This window comes from Mauremys reevesii, linkage group 3, assembly GCF_016161935.1.
Source record: "Mauremys reevesii isolate NIE-2019 linkage group 3, ASM1616193v1, whole genome shotgun sequence".
NCBI classification, from domain to species: domain Eukaryota; kingdom Metazoa; phylum Chordata; order Testudines; family Geoemydidae; genus Mauremys; species Mauremys reevesii.
In genome coordinates this window covers 128047843-128068163 of record NC_052625.1, presented here as the reverse complement: position 1 = coordinate 128068163, position 20321 = coordinate 128047843, and the positions used below count along the sequence as shown (strand labels likewise).

General features: G+C 41.3%; 1 protein-coding gene across 9 annotated transcripts in view; it reads left to right on the top strand.

The window, feature by feature from the left end:
• The window catches only part of ARMC2 (armadillo repeat containing 2), a 165017-nt gene that overhangs the window by 45548 nt on the left and 99148 nt on the right, over positions 1-20321 (top strand). For 8 of the 9 annotated variants that reach the window (XM_039531129.1, XM_039531132.1, XM_039531124.1 and 5 more), the window contains 3 exons: positions 522-594; positions 8258-8429; positions 12942-13149. In XM_039531129.1, the coding sequence (XP_039387063.1) occupies positions 522-594; positions 8258-8429; positions 12942-13149 (453 nt within the window). The remainder of the gene's footprint in view (positions 1-521; positions 595-8257; positions 8430-12941; positions 13150-20321) is intronic. The other variant, XM_039531130.1, reaches the window with a different exon arrangement.

Genomic DNA, 20321 nt, shown 5'->3' with positions numbered 1-20321 from the left:
TTAAGATTATTTTCCTTATGGAATAACTGGTTATCTTCTCCTCTGGTGGGAGAGGCTTGTGGCTTAGCCTTGTTCACAGAGGGCAAGATCTCATCATGCTGTGACAGTGGCATGAACCAACTGCAGGGATGGTTCCTGCCTTCTCTGGTGTCCTTCTATCCAGCAGCATGGCGTCTGCGGGAGCTGCACTGCCATTGCTTGCATCCACCCCTTATGACTGCTCAGAAGCAGCTGTAGCAAGGACTTACAATGAGTTATACATCTTCAAGAAGCTTCAATTCCTTTTCTAGTATGTGTCCACGCAATAAGTAGAAGGCAGTCCTCTGATTTCTTCCCCACGCCCACTGAGCTATATTCTACTGAACACCTCAGTTGAAGAGCATCTGTAGGACTATGGGGAAAGAAGAACAATATTGCAGATGAGATACTCCCACTTGTTTACGAGCAGTGTGGGAGAAGATCCTTTGTGGGGAAACAAAATGAGGTCTGGGTTAATATTCTGTTTATGTTCTTTATGCTAGTCTCCATGCTTCCAGTTTTGAATCGGGTGAATCAAGACCGGTGTCTGGTACACGTCTCAGCCCACTGGACCATGTGAGTGCTTAACATTCTTTTTAATATGTAATGATGAAATAAAGTATTGTGAATTGTACCAACCCACTGTAGTGATATAAAAGGATTATGTGAAAACTAGTTAAATAGATGTTTTGTGTGCTTTATTAGAATTGGGGGGGATGAGAAAGTAGAATTGATTTTATTGAATTTTTTCCTCCAGAAATGAAAGTGCAAGTTCTTTTCACGGTGCTGTAGTTGTGTTGGTCCTAGAATATTAGAGAGAAACGGTAGGTGAAGTAATATCTTTTTGTTGGACAACTTCTGTTGGTGAAAGAGACAAGCTTTCAAAAAGTTTATTTCACCAACAGAGAAGTTGGTTCAATAAAAGATATTGCCTCACCCACCTTGTCTCTCTAACAGTATTTTAGGTATTTAAGTATTCTTGTGTAGCATTCTAACCCCAAATACAACAACATTGCATTAGTGCTTAAGAACCAGAAAAGTGTGGCTGAGTTATTTATAATGTTTGGTAGTTCTAGTCAATTCAAATGGGAAATTTAAAATTGGGATAGTTTTATATATATATATATATATATATATATATATATATAATTGATGTCTTCTATAAAATAATTCAGCATTTTCTCAATAGATGTGCTAGTTTCGTAGTTGAGATTAGTCTTTAATATGTGACTAGGTCATGGACACTTAATATTTTAAAGTTGTCTAATGAAGTAGTACAGTGCACACTAGATCAGTAACATCAGTGGTACAGTACAAGCATCCTTCACTAATTCATTGCAGTCATATTTCTGTTCATAATAGCAGCTCACACAATATTGAGTGGTTTGGGAAATTTTAAAGAGTCCATTTCCAATTTCATAACATTGCAATTATTTTGATATATCAAAGAAAAATATTTATATGAATGAAACATCTTTGTTTAGTTCTTATCTTTAAAATGGGGTTTAGACTGTGGGGTTTTAGGCATTTTTATACAATTATTATAATTACTATATTAGTATGATCTACTTAGGTACTTACAATCTTTGTGGTATCTTAGCTCTGTAGTATTGTGAGAGTCTCCTAAGTGTTCTATAGGTAGAAAGAATAACAAGCTTTCTCTTCCTAGTCTGTGTAACACTAAAAGTTCCTCATTGCCAGCTGGCAGAGGGCCCACTGTACTGTAACTCAAATCAGGCCTGACAAACCCATCACTCCCAACACACCGTTGTCATAATATGTATCTAACAGGTGTCATGTAAGGTATCATGTAAATTGGTGATATGCTGGTCCCCAAAATCATTGTGTTATGTATATACAGGTTGTGTACGGAGAGTTGTGTTTGTGATGGAAATAAACTGACCAGATATCCTGATTTTATAGGGACAGTTCTGATATTCAGGGCTTTTTCCTATATAGGCACCTATTACCCCCACCCTCTGTCCTGATTTTTCACATATGCTATCTGGTCACCCTAGCTGGAAATATGTTCTTAAAATGTCTTTGGGAGGCAGTGCATAAACTTAGCCTGCCATAGACAAAGGACTTTGTGTTTTCCCCGGGTTGATTATTGGCAGAGGACATTAAAAGAATATTTACATATACGGTAAAGAAAGCTAACAAGCAGCAGCTTTGGCCATGGCTACACTTGCAGATGTAGAGTGCTTTGGGTTAAACCAGCCTTCAGAGAGTGCACCAGGGAAAGTGCTCCAGTCTGTCCACCCTGACAGCTGCAAGCGCACTGGCGTGGCCACATTCACGGCACTTGAAGCGGCATTTGGAGCGGTGCATTATGGGCAGCTATCCCATGGAGCACCTCTTCCCATTCTGGCGCTGTGGGTTGTGGGAAGGGGGTGTGGGGACAGGATCCAGAATGCCCTGCACCCAACACCCTGTGATGTATCGCTTTGCATCCCAGCAGTCCCTGTGTCTCTGTCCACATTTGGCGCCATCTTTCAACGGTTTCTGTGCAGAGCGTGCTTTGTCTTCCCTTTCGGTCTGTGGGAATGGAGCCTGAACTGCTGCGGAACATGCTGACGAGTCTCGCCAGCACATCTCGTTTGGCAGTCAAGTTACTGCTTAAGATCCAAAGTGACAGTGAGGAGTCTGAAGATGGTATCAAGTCGCATAACGCATACGACACAAAATTGCTTGTCTCATTCACAGACATGCTCTCCACCGTGGAACGCCACTTTTGGGCTTAGGAAACAAGCACTGAGTGGTGGGATCACATCGTCCTGCAAGTCTGGGATGGCGAGCAGTGGCTGCAGAACTTTCGGATGAGAAAATCCACTTTCATGGGACTGTGTGCTGAGCTCGCCCCCACCCTGCAGCGCAAGGACACGAGATTGAGAGCTGCCCTGCTGGTGGAGAAGTGGGTGGCTATTGCAGTCTGGAAGCTGGCAACTCGAGACAGCTACCAATTGGTCGCTAACCAGTTTGGAGTGGGAAAGACGATGGTTGGAATTGTGTTGATGCAAGTTTTCAGGGCCATTAATCGCATCCTGCTCAGAAGAACCGTGACTCTGGGTAATGTGCATGACATCGTGGCTGGCTTTGAACAAATGGGTTTCCCTAACTGTTGAGGGGTGATAGATGGGACGCATATTCCTATTCTGGCACCAGTCCACCTAGCCTCTGAGTATGTTAACCGAAAGGGATATTTCTCCATGGTTCTCCAGGCACTTGTGGATCACCGTGGTCATTTCATTGACATTAACGCAGGCTGGCCAGGAAGGGTGCATGACACACACATCTTTCAGAACACTGGCCTGTTCAAGAAGCTGCAAGCCGGGACTTTTTTCCCCGACCAGAGGATCACCGTAGGGGAAGTCAAAATGCCTATTGTGATCCTTGGAGATCCCGCTTACCCTTTAATGTCGTGGCTTATGAAACCTGGACAGCAGCCAGGAATGGTTCAACTACAGGCTGAGCTGGTGCCGAATAACTGTGGAGTGTGCTTTTGGCCGTTTGAAGGGCCGCTGGCGCTCTCTTTATGAGAAGCTGGACTTGGCTGAAGACAGCATCCCCGCGGTTACATCTGCGTGCTGTACCCTCCATAATATTTGTGATGGGAAGGGAGAAAGTTTAACTCAGGCATGAGCCTCGGATGTTCAACACCTGGAGGCTGAATTTGCACAGCCAGAGAGCAGGGCTATTAGAGGGGCCCAGCGTGGGGCTGCAAGGATTAGGGATGCCTTGAAGGAGCAATTTGAAGCGGAAAGCCACCAGTAATGGCTGGTGCTCTGCACAGGAGTTAAGTGCAGTGGCTGGGTTTGGTACACTGACTTGTAGTGCTTGTTGCTTTCCTGGGCTAAGGTATATTTTGCTTTATGCACTAATAAAGTATGTTTTCAAAGTAAAAAAAAAAGTATTGAAAAGAACATTAATTTATTGGAAAAAAAACAAAGTAACACAGAAATACCAAAAGGGCAAGGGGGTGGGGTGGGGACCGGTTCACTCATAGGCTTGAGTATGTCCTGATTTCATACTCTTGAATCCTGCCTGGAGTGCTGTGCACTGAGTGCTGCACTACAGGATGGCTATAAGGGATGTTGAGGGGGGTTGAGTGCAGTGGATAAGGGCCGTAGTTTTTGTGGGTGGGTGGTGAAGCTACAGGTGTAGGAGGCAGTGCGGGGCGGTAAGAACCCAGATGTTGGGGCAAGTGGGTTGGAGGGGACATGGGGGCACAAGGGGAAGAGTTTTGGGACAAGGGCTGGGGGGGTGAAGGGGCAAGCGTGGTAGTGTTCCGCCTGCATGGCAACAAGCACCTGGATAGAGTCCGCTTGGCGCTCCGTTATGCTAATCAGCCGTTCCTTGCTTTGCTGCTGGTGCATCGCGTTTTCCTGGCAGATCCTCCTCTCGCTGTCCCTCCACTTCTGTGCCTTTCAGTTCTCGTTTACAGACTGCTGCATGACTTCATGCAGCATGTCTTCTTTGCTTTTACGCAGCCTCTTCCTGAGTCTTCTCAGTCTGTCGGCTGGTGATAAGAATGACGGCTGAGATCTCAAGGTTGCACATATACAGGCAAAATGCAACACTTAACAGAGGCAGCATTGTACACACCAGACAGAGCAATGATTCCCCCACACTTAAGGAGGGCAATCACAAAAACCCTACTTTGCCTGTCCCAGTGCAAGCGAGAAGAGCTCCTGGCTGCATGCATCTAGGGATTCCGGGGTGTCGTCCCCTGCCTCAGCACCATCGCTCGCGCTTTCCTCCTCCTCCTCCTTCCCCCCCCCCCCTTGCTGTGCTGGGCTTGGAAGTGTCCATGGTGGTCGTTGCAGTGGAGGTGGGATTGTTCCCAAGTATCGTGTCCAGCTCTTTGTAGCATTTGCAGGTTGCGGGGGCAGCACCGGAGCGGCCGTTTGCCTCATGGGCTTTGCGGTAGGCATTCTGCAGCTCCTTTACTTTAACCTGACACTGCACCACATCCTGGTCATGGCCCCTGTCCATCATGGCCCTTGATATGTTCCTGAAGGTATCGTAATTCCTATGGCTGGAGCGCAGCTGGGACTGCACAGCTTCCTCCCCCAAAACACTGATGAGGTCCAGCACCTTGCCATTGCTCCATACTGGGGATCACCTGGCTCATGGAGGCATGGCCACCTGGAAAGAGTCACTGAGAGCACTCTACACTTGGCTGAGCAAACAGGAAGGGGATTTTCAAAATTCCCGGGAATTTAAAGGGCGGGTCTGACGCTTGGTCACCTTGAGGACAGGGCAGCAGAGTTCAAAAGTGATGACCAGAGTGGCTAGAACAAGCATTGTGGGACATTTCCGGAGGCCAATCAGAGCCAGAGTGCATTAGGTGTCCACACTGGCGCCACAGCATTCCAGTGAGAGCGCAACAAGCATTATTCCTCTCGGAGAGGTGGAGTATCAGGAGCGCTCCAGCCGTGGAGTCAGAGCGTTCTATGTGCCTTGCCAGTGTGGACGGGGAGCGAGGTAGAGCGCTCTTGGCAGCTTTATTGCGCTATAACGTACAAGTGTAGCCAAGGCCTTAGTGAGCACACTGGAGGATGGTCTGCACCCCAGGAAGCCTTCCTGGCTCTTGAGACCGAGATAATGGACTTTGGTTAATATAAAGGGTTAATATAGTTATTGATCACTTAAGGAACAAAGGCAGCAGCACTCTTTGATTCTGTAAACATTGGGTCCCTTGGCCTGGAGGTGGGAGGTGCTGGTAACTTGATGTAAATAAGAAAACTGCTTAGGCAAAAATTGAAACTTGCTAAGATTAAGTTTTAGTCATTAGAAAGTGTATTCTATTTTGGTTTGTTTGTAACCATACCTGTCTCTTCTTCTCTTGCTTAGTAGCACTTAAACCTCTGTTCTTTGTTAATAAATTTATTCTTGTTTTATTACAAAACCATCTCAGTGCTGTGTATTCAAGTGAAGTGTGAGTCATCAGCCAACCCAGTGGTTCTCAACCTGCAGCTCAATCAGCACAGAGCTGCGGCCCACAATGATAAATAGGTTAGCTCAGTGGTTCTGAACCTAATAGGCCAGGGATGGGCAAACTATGGCCCGGGGGCCACATCTGGCCCGTCAGACATTTTAATCCGGCTTCCACGCTCTCGCCAGGGAGCAGGGTTGGGGGCTTGTCCCACTCTGCGTGTGCCATGGCTCCACACGGCTCCTGGAAGCAGCGGCATGTCCCCTCTCTGGCTCCTATGCATAGGGGCAGCCAGGGGGCGTGCCACACACTGCCCTTGCCCCAAGTTCTGCCCGCGCAGCTCCCATTGGCTGGGAACTCTGGCCAATAGGAGCTGCCGGGGCAGCGCCTGCGGCCAGGGCAGTGCGCAGAGCTGCCTGGCTGTGCCTCCACGAGGAACTTGAGGGGGGATATGCTGCTGCTTCCGGTAGCCGCTTGAGGTAAGCACCACCTGGAGTCTGAACCCCTGACCACCTCCTGCACCCCAACCCCCTGCCCTAGCCCTGATCCCGCTCCTGCCCTCTGATTCCCTCGGTCCCAGCCTAGAGCACCATCCTGCACCCCCAACCCCTCATCCTCAGACCCACCCCAAAGCCTGCACCCCCAGCTGAAGCCCTCACCCCCCCACACATGCACCCCAACCCCTGCCCCAGTCCAGAGCCCCCTCCCAGCCCTGAACTCCTCATTTCTGGCCCCACCCCAGACCCTCACCCCTCCTGCACCCCAACCCCCAAGTTTGTGAGCATTTATGGCCTGCCATACAATTTTCATACTCAGATGTGGCTCTCAGACCAAAAAGTTTGCCCAACCCTGTAATAGGCTGATATGTACTCTGTCTCTTCAGAGCAGCGAACTTAATAATTTCTGTGAGCGTCCAGCGAGAGAGACTGGACATTGCAGAAGGATGTCTCTTGGGAACTGGGGTTCACTGATTCTTACCTTGCAGGTAAGGTTTAGACTAGTAGAGTCTTGAAGTTTCCAGGCAAGGCAGACAGACTGGTAGATTAGGGAGCTGACACACAGCTTAGCAGCAGCAAAGCTCTCACTCTGGCTAAGGCAGAGGCCTAACACTGTGGTTTACAGTTCTGGGTGTCCAGTGCTAGATGCCACAGCCTGTAGAAGCAATAATTTGATGAGTTTATAGTGGGGTCTTTTGGTGGGTTTGTGGGGTAGTTAAAATAAGTTACTGAGGAAAGCCAAGTTAAAGCAATGAGTTTTGCATTTAGTTTTAAAAGTTATGAGGTCTGTGGTTGTCATTATCTCTTGTGAGAGTGGGTTCCATAGTCTAGGTCCAGCTCCTGTGAAAATTGTCTTCCATGCTCATGAGTTTGCCTCTGTTGGTGGAAATTTAATTGTTCCAGTGGAATGTAGCTGTTGTTGGCGGTCATGGTTATTAAGGTAGTGGGGACAATCTGTTGGGTAGCTAGAGTCAATCCCATGGAGAGCTTTGAAGAGTAGAACAGAGTCGTTCAGCTGGACTCTATATTTTATGGAGAGTTAGTGCAGAAAGCAGAGCCCCGAGGGTGATAAATTCATGGACATCTGAGTTGCTAAGCACATGGACTGCTATGTTGTACCAGATGGAGCTTTTACACTGTCTGTAGTTTCATCCAATATATGGAGTTGCAGTAGCCTAGAGTTCATGGATGTGTGGATCCATGTGCCCAGGACAGTGTGTAATAGGAATTGGCATATCTACTATTAATAGTATTCAAATGGGTACTTTTAATTTTCTACAAATTAAGACAACTTCCAAAGAAGTAGCACTGCAAATAACAGGCCGTCTCTTTTGAGATGTGCATACTTGGTACCTTTCAAGATTGGGCACAAAATTAATTTAGTGATGGAGCACATGTTTAATGTAGATGGCTTATTTAAGGGAAATAAATATTATTTAGATTTAATAAATTCATTTCCAAATTAAAACTAGCTTATGGCTAATTCTTTTAGCACTTGGGTTTTCTCTTGGGACTGGTTTTAGAAATGCTTTCCTGGGTGCCTATTTTTGTTGGCTCTCTATGGTCAAACTGACATACTGGGTCTAACTTCTTTTGTTGCATGGAATAGTTTATGATTTTTGTTAAAAAAGAAAACTAGATTTTTCTGGTTGCTATTGTTTAATTCTCATCTAAATTAGTTAGAAGTTGGAAGAAAATATATGGTGAATGTTACAAAGTTTTATTTTGCTAATTTTAGGTTATATGGAAATACAAATGGGATATAACCGTTGTAAAAACTGATCTTCATCTTTCTTTGTAATAGAAGCCAAAACTACTTTCATCGCCTACAAAAGATGAAGATTCTTCCATTTCCTTCCCGAAGCCTCCAGTGGACCCAATGGAGGTTAGGAAAGTCAGCAGTGTCCGGGCTCGCTTATGTAGAACAGCTTCTCAGGGAAATCTTCTTCCAGATAAAATATTTCTTCCTGATGAGAGTAAGAGCATTTCAATATAATTCAAGTATTTGAATCTAGAGCCATGTGATGTTTTAGAGTAAAAATTTCAAAGTACCTAAGTCCCATTTTTAAAATGTAACTTAGGTGCCTAAATCCCCATTGACTTTCATTTTTGAAAACAGGACTTAGGCTCCTAAATCACTAGCCTCCCATGTGTCTGTTGCTTAAAAAAGACAATTTGAGTGGAAGTGATCATGAGATTATAGATTTCATGAGTCTAAGGAAAGGAAAAAGTTACAGCAGCAGAAGAATGACAGTGCACTTCAAAAAAGCAGACTTTAACCAACATTTAACTGGTAGGTAAAGTCCCATGGAAAGAAAATCCAAAGGAAAAAGGAATTCAGGAGAACTGGCAGTTTCTCAAAGAGTTTGCTGTTGTATCTTTAATATTGTCTACCCCAATAAGAAGGAAAGATAGGAAGGATAGTAAGAGGCCAGCAATGCTCCATCAGGAGCTCTTTAATGACCTGAAAATTTAAAAAAAAGAATTATACAAAAGTGGAAATATGGGTATATTCTAAGGAGAAGTTCAAAAGAATAGCACAAGCATGTAGGGACAAAATCAGAAAGGCTAAGGCACAAAATGGGTTACACTTAGCAAGGGCAATAAATAGCAATAAGAAGAGGTTTACTAAATACATTAGGAGCAAGAAAAAGATGAAGGAAAGTGTAGGCCCTCTACTAAGCGGGGAAGGAGAGCTAATAGGATATGTAATCGAGAAGGCTCAGGTGTTGAATGCTTATTTTGCTTTAGTCTTCACTGAAAACGTTAATTGTGATCAGATGCTTAACACAATAAATATTAAGAACAAGGGAGAAGGAACACAAACCGAAATAGTTAATATGTTAAAGAATTTTTAGATAAATAAGATGTATTCAAGTCAGCAGGGCCTGATGAAAATTGTGCTAGGTTACTTAAGGAACTAGTTGAAGCAATCTCAGAATGGTTAGCAATTATCTTTGAGAACTCTTGGAAGACAGACGATGTCCTAGAGCAGTGGTTCCCAAACTTGTTCCGCCGCTTGTGCAAGGAAAGCCCCTGGAGGGCCAGGCCGGTTTGTTTACCTGCCATGTCTGCAGGTTTGGCCGATCGCGGCTCCCAGTGGCTGCGGTTTGCTGCTCCAGGCCAATGGGAGCCGCTGGAAGCAGCGGCCAGTATGTCCCTCGGCCCGTGCTACTTCCAGCAGCTCCCATTGGCCTGAGCAGTGAACCGTGGCCACTGGGAGCCGCGATCGGCCGAACCTGCGTACGTGGCAGGTAAACAAACTGGCTCGGCCCACCAGGGGCTTTCCCTGCACAAGTGGCGGAACAAGTTTGGGAACCACTGTCCTAGAGGACTTGTCATAAACAGATAGTTAAGGGTTAAGGTCTCTTTAACCAGTTAAGGGTTAACAAGCTCAGTAACCTGACGGACACCTGACCAGAGGACCAATCAAGGGACAAGATAATTTCAAATCTCTGTGGAGGGAAGTCTTTGTCTGTGTTCTTTGTTGGGTCGTTGTTCTCTCTTTGGATCTAAGAGGGGCCAGACATATCTCCAAGTTCTCCAAGTTTTCCTGAAGTATTTTCTACTATTCAGTATAGTGAGTATTAGAAAGGCGGTTTAGTCTTATAATTAATTTCTGCATTTGCAATTGTGTGTTTGCTGGAGAAATATCTTTATTTCTGTTTGTTGTTACTTTGATTATTCTCAGAGAGGACGGGGGGGAAGGTCTCTCCAGGTTTATAAGCTAGACCCTGTATATTTTTCCATCCAGGTGTTACAGAGATAGTGTTTTTTCTTTTTCTTTTTCTTTTTCTTTTTAGAACCTGACTGATTTCTTCCCTGGTTTGGATTTTCAGGGGAAGGGGAGGGGGGGAAAAGTGAATCCCTCTTTGTTTTGATTCAAGGAGTTTGAATCAAGGAGATCTCTCCCAAGGACTAGGGGTGGGGGAAGAAGGTGGGGAGAATGGATTATTTCCCTTTGTGTTAAAATCCAAGGAAGTTGGGATCTGTGTTCTCCCGGGAAAGTTTGGGGGAACAGGGAGTGTGCTAGACACTGGAATTTCTAGCTGGTGGCAGTGTACCAGATCTAAACTAGGATTTAAGTTTAGAGGAGCCCATGCAGGTCCCCATCTTGTGGACGCTAAAGTTCAAAGTGGGGAATAAACCTATGACAGGACTGAAGAAGGGCAAACATAGTGCCTATCTTTAAAAAGAGGAGTGAAAAGGACCCAGGGAATTGTAGACCAGTTAGTCAAACTTAGATACCTAGAAAGATATGGGAAAAGATTGTTTAATAATCGGTTTATAAACATCTAGAGAATAATAGGATAAGTAATAGCCAATGCCAACATGGATCTTGTTGGCACAATTAGCTCTTGACAATCTAATTTCCTACTTTGACAGGGTTACTTGCCTAGTAGATGGGGGTGATCTATAGATATGATATATCTTGATTTAAGTAAGGCTTTTGACACAATTCCACATGATAGTCTCATAAGCAAACCTGGCAAATGTGATCTAGCAGAAATTACTGTAAGGTGGGGCGTGCAACTGGTTGAAAGACTGCTAAAAGAGTAGTCATCAATGGTTCGCTCTCAGACTGGGAGGATAGATCTAGTTTAGTCTAACAGGGGTCTGTCCTGGGTCCCATACTATTCAGTATTTTTGTTAATGACTTGAATAATAGTGTGGAATGAATGCTTGTAGAATTTGCGTATGACACCAAGCTGAGAGGTGTTGCTAGCAGTTTTTGGAGGACAGGATTAGAATTCAAAACAACCTTGACAAATTGGAAAATAGGTCTGAAATCAACAAGCTAAATTCAGTAAAGACAAGTGCAAAGTATCTCACTTAGGAAATGAAAATAAAATGCACAGCTACAAAATGGGGACTAGTGGCTAGGAAATAGCACTGCTGAAAAGAAAGGATCACAAACTGAACGAGAGTCAACAATGTGATGCAGTGGTGAGACAGGCTAATATCATTTTTTGATGTATTAACAGGAAAGTTGTACATAAGACATGGAAGGTAATTGTCCCATTTTGCTTAGCATTGGCCTCAGCTGGAGTACTGTGTTCAGTTCTGGGCTCCACACTTAAAAAAAAAAAATGTGGACAGATTGGAGAGTGTCTAGAGGAGAGTAACAAAAATTATAAAAGATTATGAGGAAAGGCTAAACTAAACCTGGGCATGTTTAGTCTTGAGAAAAGAAGCCTAGTAACAGTCTCCAAATAGGTTAAGGGCTGCTACTAGGAGGATGGTGATCTATTGTTCTCCATGTCCACTGAAGGTAGGATAAGAAGTAATGATCTTAATCTGCATCAAAGGCGATTTAGATTAGATGATAGGAAAAATGTTCTTACTATAAGGATAATTAAGCACTGGAATAGGTTTCCAGGGGAGGTTGTGGAATCCCCATCACTGAAGAATTTTTAAGAACATATTAGACAAACACCTGTCAGGGATGGTCGAGGTGTACTTGGTCCTACTTCAGCACAGAGGGCCAGACAACATGACCTCTTAAGATCCCTTCCCAGCCCTCCATTTCTATGATTATGTGCACTCTGTTATGTGCTTTTATTTGTGTAGGTTTATAAAAACTCTAAATATGGTAAAGTGTTAACAGTAGTTTATTGTGAGGAGGGGAAGAACTATTTGATGCATTGCTATCCTGAAAATAGTTACAGAAAATTAGTTAAAACTTTGTAACGAGTGGTCATTTGGAATATAAAAATGACATTATATTCAGTATAATAATCAAACTGTAATGTGAGGCACTGAATGTATGCTAGTACCAATCTGTTTATCCCATTTTTGTTCTTACTCCAAAATAAGCATATAAAGAGGCATTCTACAATATGTGCTTTTACCATGTGATTTTATGCCCTCCTATCATGTGAGCCTATCTACAATCTGATCCATAGATCCCAGCACCAGGATATTGCTTTGTTGTCTGGTTGAGGAGAAGAGAATTTAATGTTGTTGCAGCCTTTATTTTTCAGGACTAAGACATTTTTCAGTATCAGGGAAACATTTACATTGGCTTTAGCGTAGGTTCCTTTTGGGGACATGTTAACCTTGAGAGTTTTCCTTTAATCTTAATTGTACGTACTGTTTAAATTACTTTTTATATCCAATTTCTGGCCAGCAGTCTCAACCTTATTACTGAAAAATGTGATACTTTCTAGTTCTATGAGGAACGAAAAGTTTCAAAATAATTGAAAGGCCAAAAGCCTTAAAATACTTTGGGTATCTTTAGAAATTAGGGTTTTTTTTTTTTTTTTTTTTTTTTAAAGAATGAATGTCTCTTAAAAGATCTCTGATGCAAAGTAGAACATTGTGTTTTAGTTACTTTGATACAGATTTCTCTAATTGATGTCAGCTTGCTGCGATAATAGGAAAGATAGTATGAAGTAAAAATTGCTATATTACATTTAAAAGACCCCTTGCTGTGTTTTCATCTTGTAAGAACATTTTTGCAAAACATTTATTCGTGGTTTTTGCAGATAAGGAGGGGGTAAATTCTGAAGAACCAGCTACCATGGATGATCTTTCAAGGAGAAGTAATAAAAGTTGTTTAGCAGAACTAAGTCCACACTCCAATTTTAAGGATGATGGTATTCCACTAATTTACAATGAGCATAATAAGGCAGAGGAGCAAGACTTCTTAAAAGGGGCAGTAGCAACATCTCCATTGCAATTCAGAAGTGGAAGGTCAGTATTTCCTTTTTTCTCTTTCCAGTCACAGTTAATTGCATAATATGTTGTGTCAAAATATACAGAACTGCTAGAATTCAAAGATTTTTGTTTTTGTTTAAATTCAAATGATATATTCAGTAAAAACTTATCATTTCCCTCCTCCCCCACCCCATCCTAAAGAGATTTATTCCTCTTGTGACAAAAATAAAGTTTAGTTCAATATAGGTAAGGATACCTGCTTGACATGAGAAGAATGAATTAAATAGATGTATATACTTTCTGATTTCATTTGATTACTAACTTTTCAAAGCTGTGGGTCTGCTAGTAACATTCAGGATATAAAATGGTTTAAAATGGGTATATAGTCCCTTTTATACCTCACAGCCACATCGCTACACATTCTGTGCTCCCAAGCGTCTTATCTTCAGAGAAGCTGAGTGGAACAAAACTTGAAGATAAAGTGTCAGAAAAAATAATCAGTGTGTACTTCTTGGTGCTAGCGTCCCTATCAACAAAAGCAAAATTTGTGTGTGTGTGTGTGTGTGTACACGCATACTAAATTTTGAAGTGCTTTCTTTAAGTTTATTTACTGTACTCTTTGGTTGTTTTTTGTTTTTTAAATAGCTTTACTTTCATCTTCATACCCTATGGTTCAATGTCTGCAGTGACTTAACAGGTACAGTGTTTCAACAGACAAATAAGACTATGCTTACAATCCATTTCTTCTGTATCTGGACTGTGATGTCCTTTGTACCATTAGCAGTTGTGTAACACTCAGTGGCACTGAATTCACTAGTATCATCAACCTGCCATTTCTTTGTTTTGCCCACTAGTGGATGTGATATACCAGGATGTAATCACTACCTTGGGCAAGCAACTACTCGGTGCGCACATAACACTAGCATCTCCTACAGTCTCTACAGATGACTGATTCTTAGGTGAGAAAATCACTCACCTAAGTACAGATATTTTGGCCACTATGATGTGGCAACTGTTATTAAAAGATTACTTTTTCACAGTAACTACTATAGATCTATACTGAAATTATTGCTAATATATTAATAAAATGTTACAGTAAACTTGTTAGCAGAGTTTGTAATAAGTAGGTCACAAAATTCATCATAATGCATAATTTCTGTTATTGTAAAATAATGATCCTTTAATTCTAAACCTGATGGTAATACTGGATAAGTTGGTGAACATCATGTAATGAAGCTGTTTCAATAACTCCATAATAAAGCTATTCTAGCTCTCTCCCTTCTACCCTGATCTTTGAAAGAGGGAGCAAAGGGAAAGAAAATCTGAAAGAATGTGGGGTTAGGGTCGGGGAGGTGAACAGGGAGATTACTGAACACTGTGGGTGTGTGTGTATATCTGTATATGCCTGGAAATTAGTTATGGTTCCCAAGAGGGTCCTAACAACAAGAAGTTTGTCAACTACTGTTCTTAATAATTGAGAAGAATGAACCTCAAACTGGGTGATAATTGTAAAACTAGCAGGCGTGCTAAAATAGTTAAGTTCTGTACAGTGAGCTAAAATTATCTTGTACAAAGTTATTTACTTACCCTTTATTAAATTGATTCATCTCTACAGTTTTTATACAGCTTGCCATGCATATGGCACATTATGCCATATTGACTGAAGTGTCCAGTAGTCTGAACCACAGAATGTTCTGTTTTTGCTTAGTAATAATCACTACAATTCAGATGGTGACTAACTACTTATTTTTTAAAAATGGGTTGATTTCTTCCAAGACCCTTTGTTTATGCTGATATGAAGACCAGTCCTTTTAATTAATAGAAGTTTTTTTCCATGTAAAATATGTTTCCAGTTTGTTCAAATTCATGTTTTTCTGTTTCTGATTTATTCTGTTAGTGGACTGTGATTTCTCATCTCTTCTTCATTCTAGATTTTCTTTCCATTTCACTCCTCCCTAAAACTCTCCAGCCTGCTAGAATATAATTTTTTTTTTCACTTCTGAGGATAGTGTGACCATTTCTGAAGTTGCAATAAGTACCAATCCATGGATCCTCTGGCAATTTCAGTTGTAAAAATGGTGTAGCTGGCACAGCCTCTCACAGATTAAGTATTTCCACATTAACGTGTCCTTCCATGTTTTGAAGGTGCTCATAGATTTGAATCTGTCATTACATCTTGCAACTTGGATAGTGTAATTTAAAAAACAGAAACCTAACATTGTGCTACGCTCTCTCCAATGCTGTTGATTGAGAATTTCACATCAATGAACAAAATATGTATACTTATATACGTGTGTGTTTATAAATACAATTATCCAAAATTCCTTTCACTATAAGAAAACTGCAGCAATCCCTTTCTTTCCAACCAGTAACATTATTATCATTAGTATTATTTATTTATTTAATATAATACTTATAATATTATTTATATTAACCTTGCATCTAAGAGCCCCATTCATGGATCATGAACCCATTGTACTAGGCACTCCCCAAACAGAACAAGAAGACAGTTCCTACGCCAAAGAGTTTGCAATCTAAGTACATTTTTTCCTTCCCTCAGACCTTTTTCAAATGCTCAGGGGGAAAAAAAAAGATAAACTTTGCAGATGATAAAAGAATATCTGATACTGAGTCGTGAATAACTAAATTGCTCTCCCCTGGCAATCTTCAAATACAAATCAGTATGTATTATGGACAGTGCAGTGGTGGGAACTATGCCCTTAGCTATTGTTAGAATATTGCAGATTAATGAATAAAAGAGAAGAGACAAAAGATCTAAACATTTTATTAAATTTGCAACTGATTAGCAGGGTGGATTTGATTTAAATTACTAGTCAGGAAGACTAAATGTTAATCATGGATTGCTACATAAAAGTGCATTCTTGTTGGTTGTTATAACCTTAATACATATTCTTCAGAACTCAGAGATAGATGTAGATGTCATTTTTAGAAGGTACACACTATACATTTTTAAAGTGATATTGTGAAAACTTTTCAAATTAGTTTTACAACTATATCAGAAAATGAATGATTGTTTGGTTATTTCATTTACCAAAGGTAATTGAAGCAGATAGTTCACCTCCAAATGATTTCATAAATATCTCCAATTCAACAGGTTAATCATTAATATTTGGAGGATTTTCTTCTGCCTATATTATTAGGAGAAGAATCAGACAGACAGACATTTTTATTTATTTTTTTAAAAAAAACAACAACAATCTGTCTTTTTTTTTTTTTTTCAACAACAGCAAACTATATATATTTTTTTAAAAAAAAATATTGAATTTTTTTTTTTTTAAATATTTTTTTTTTTTAAATCAATTTGTTTTTGTTAAAAATGTTTTTTAACTAAAAAAATAGTTAAATGAAAAAAAAAAAAAAAAATATAACAGGTCAACATGAGAAACTTATGAGAAACAGGTCCCAAACGATTTCTCAGTTTGGAATGAATTAGTCCAAAGGAAAATAATATTCTCTCTACTCCGGCAGAAGAAGCTACTGCTGTTAAAAGTGAGATTATCACTTCAACAGTCTCTGAATCCAACTGCTTAAGTGACTTCCACCAGTTCACTGGTGTGACTTTCTTTAAAACATCATCAGCAAACATATTTCTTATTCCCAAACTGGGTCTCTTTTACAGCCTGCTGCCATGATATGTTTTCCCTTCTAGTGAGAGAATGGTATGGTAGATCTCAAATCAATGAAGGCTACACTCAGAAAGACCTCAAGACTTTGGGAATATGCTGCTCAAACAATTCCACTTCTGTTTCTACTGCCTGTCCCTCCCTTCTCACATTTATCTCCAGACTTCTTCTCCTTGTCCAGATCTATTCTGCCCCAACAATCTTCTTCTATTCATTGAACTTTTTGAAACTTTGCACTTTTAGAGAGAGGTAAGGGATTGACTCTGTGTACACAAATTTGCAGAGGGACAATAGGGTTGAGGTCTGTTATTTCTCACCTCTAAATAAATAAATAAATATAAAAACATTTTTTCGGTTAACAAGCATGTTCTCTGGAGACACAAATCCACAGTTTGAGAATTGCAAAACGAAGCATCTCTGATGGTTTCTTCTAGACTGAGCACTGAGTCCCATTGGGTAGATAGAAAGATTAACCTAAATCTATACAAAAGCCCCTGGAACCCCATAAAATTGAGTCCCTAATCCAGGAACTATTGGAAGTCATTTACAAAAGTTTTCTTAAACATTAGATAAATATATTCTCATACTACAGAATTAGAATTTATAATCCCTATTCCATGATGAGACATTATAGCTCAAAGATGTATCTTAATTAAAACTATCTTTAGATTGCTTTTTGAGGAAAAAACCTTTTTATCAAAAAAGTCTGATTTAAATAAAATCTGATTTTTATTTTATTTATTTGTTTTTAAATCATTGATTTTTATCCACCCTGCTGATTAGTGACCAGCGTAGGAGGCCAGGTACTTTATGTCAAAATTATCTTGAGAAAAGGGTGCTATTTCTATAAGGATTTCAGAGTAGGGAAATTAGAACTTTAGAGCTTGAATGAATAAAAACTATTTAAAAGGTAACTAATAACTTATCAGAGAAGCATGGATTTGTAGTAGAGAAGATATATCTAGGTCATAGGATAAGACTCTTCTAAATTATATTCCAGAAAACATACACGGTCTGATTCAATAATTAAACCTGCAGAAAGTGTGAGAGAGTGCTAGAAAAATATATTAAAAAAACAAAAGGGGTGGATGGGAATCAGTTAACTTTGTTTTCTTCAAATAGGTCTTCACATTTATTGAGAATTTAAGTCGGCAAGATTAATTCTCAATAAAATCTTGTTGGCTTCATTTCTTCTTTGTAATTTATTGCTTAATTGGCTATAGTTTCCATGCTTGTCCATCCTTTTAACCTAGTGGTTAGAAGCTACCTATCACTTTGACCATGGAAATCTGCCAGAAAATCCAAATAATTTACATCATATGCCAAGTTTGAATTATGGAAACTAATATCAGAGGCAGCCGAACCTGAATAATTGTAACACTCAGTATCTTCAGTTAGAGCTCTAAGTACTTGTCTTAAGACAATTAGGGAAAATCTGGTTTCCAGTCATTTTGTTCTTGAACAAGTTTTCTCCAGCTGTACAATAACAGTTTTTTCCTCTCCTTTGTATTAGTCCCGTGTCCTTAAGTTGAAGTAGGTGCAGAGAAGGGTAATGAAAATGATTAGGGGTATGGAACAGCTTCCATGTGAAAAGGGACTAAAAAGACAGGGTCTTTTCAGCTTAGAAAAGAGCTGCCGACAGGGGAGGGGAATATGATGGTCTATAAAATAACGAAAGGTATGGAGAAAGTGACTGGGGATATTATTTACCCCTTCACATGACACAGGACCTAGGTCACCCAATGAAATTATGTAAAGTATATAACCTGCTGCTTATTAATCTGTGGAACTCCTTGCCAGGGGATATTGTGAAGGCCAAAAGTATTGTGGGGTTCAGAAAAGAATTAGCTAAGTTCATGAAGGATGGGTTCATCAATGATTATTAAGGCGACGTTTTAGTCACAGGTATTTTTTTTTTGAAAAGTCATGGACAGGTCTTGGGCAGTAAACAAAAATTCACGGTCAGTGACCTGTCCATGACTTCTACTGTAGTCTGAATCTGGAGGGAATGGTTGCTCGGGTGGCGGCACGGAGGTGTTGGGGGTGGGTGACGGCACACAGCCTGGGCCCCCCGATGGTGCTGGGTAGGGCAGGCAGTCTGGCTGGGACCCCCCGCTGGTGTTGGGGGAGTGGGCTGCCTCTGCCCAGAGCTCCGGAGGTGGTGCCTGCAGTGAGGGGGATGCCCCGCTTCCGGGGAGCCCCCTGAGGTAAGCGCTGCCCAGAGCCCGCTTCACCCCCTCCCGTGCCCCTGCCCCCTCCCACACCCAAACACAAACCCCTGCTGCTGCTGGGGGAGTGGGACACAGTGGCCCGAGACTGCCCCAGCTGCCTGAGCTGCCGGGGGGCCAGGTGCACCAGCCGCTGCAGAAGTCACAGAAAGTCACGGAATCCGTGATCTCCGTGACAAACTCGAAGCTTTAATGATTATTAGCCAAGATGGTCAGGGACAGAACTCCATGCTCTCGGTATCCCTAAACCTCCAAGTGCCAGAAGCTGGGACTGAATGACAGGGGATGGATCACTCGAAATTAACCTGTTGTTTGTTCCCTCTGAAGCATCTAGCGCTGGCCTCTGTCAGAGGCAAGATACTGGGCTAGATGGACTATTGCTATGACCCAGTATGGCTGTTCTTATGCAGCTATTGTACATATTTGCATATTTGGTCCTAAAAAGTACTGTGGAGTTTGAGTGTTTGACCTCAAAAGATGAAACAAAAGATCCAGTTTCAGGCTGGAAACTGCCCTTTGGTTCCTTCAATTATCTCACTCAGACATTTATCTTACTGATGCCTTGACCGTGTGGTTTACTGTATGCAGGTACACTATGTCCTCTTGACTTCTATGAGCCTTATGCTGGTGCAGTGAAGTGCAGGATCAGAGCCTTAGACTGTTATGTCTTCAGGACAGCAAAGTGTCTTTTAATTTTGTAAAGCACCATGCACTCAAGTATCCAAAGTAAAGTGTGGGCATTGGATATTGCACACATTTTTGAAAATAAGGGCCTTTTTAATGGCTCTGTGTGTGTGTGTGTGCGTGTTAAGTACGTACCTATATTGATGTAGCAGTTGTTTGTGTCGGACCTTGACACAGGTGTTCTAAATTTCACTCGTCAGAATATGTCCAGTATCCTGCTATCTCATTATGGGGCTGGCCATCTTCCAGAACTTTCAGTAAGACACTGGTGGTAGTAATTATTTTTTGTTCAGATCTCCAGGAATTACCGTAATCTACCCTTTCAATGTCCTCTTTTTTTTCTTCTTTCTTTGTAGAAGAACCAACTGGTCAAGTGATGCAAGGCTTTCAAAGACAGGGCTTTGTAACATGTTTTCCAAAGATCAACCTGATGTCTATCCAACAGAACATTTTATTTAGGATTAGAGCGGGAGGGGGGCAGTTCTAGGACAGAGCACAATATCTGCTCTATCAGAAATGAAGTTTCTAAAGCTTCGGAACTCAATTTTAGTTGTTCATGAGAAGCGGACGAAGTCAGGTGTTATCTGTAGTCTGTTATCTTGTATAAAAGTTGTACTGTGAGAGAGCCAATTAAGGTTCTTCACAGGTTCTT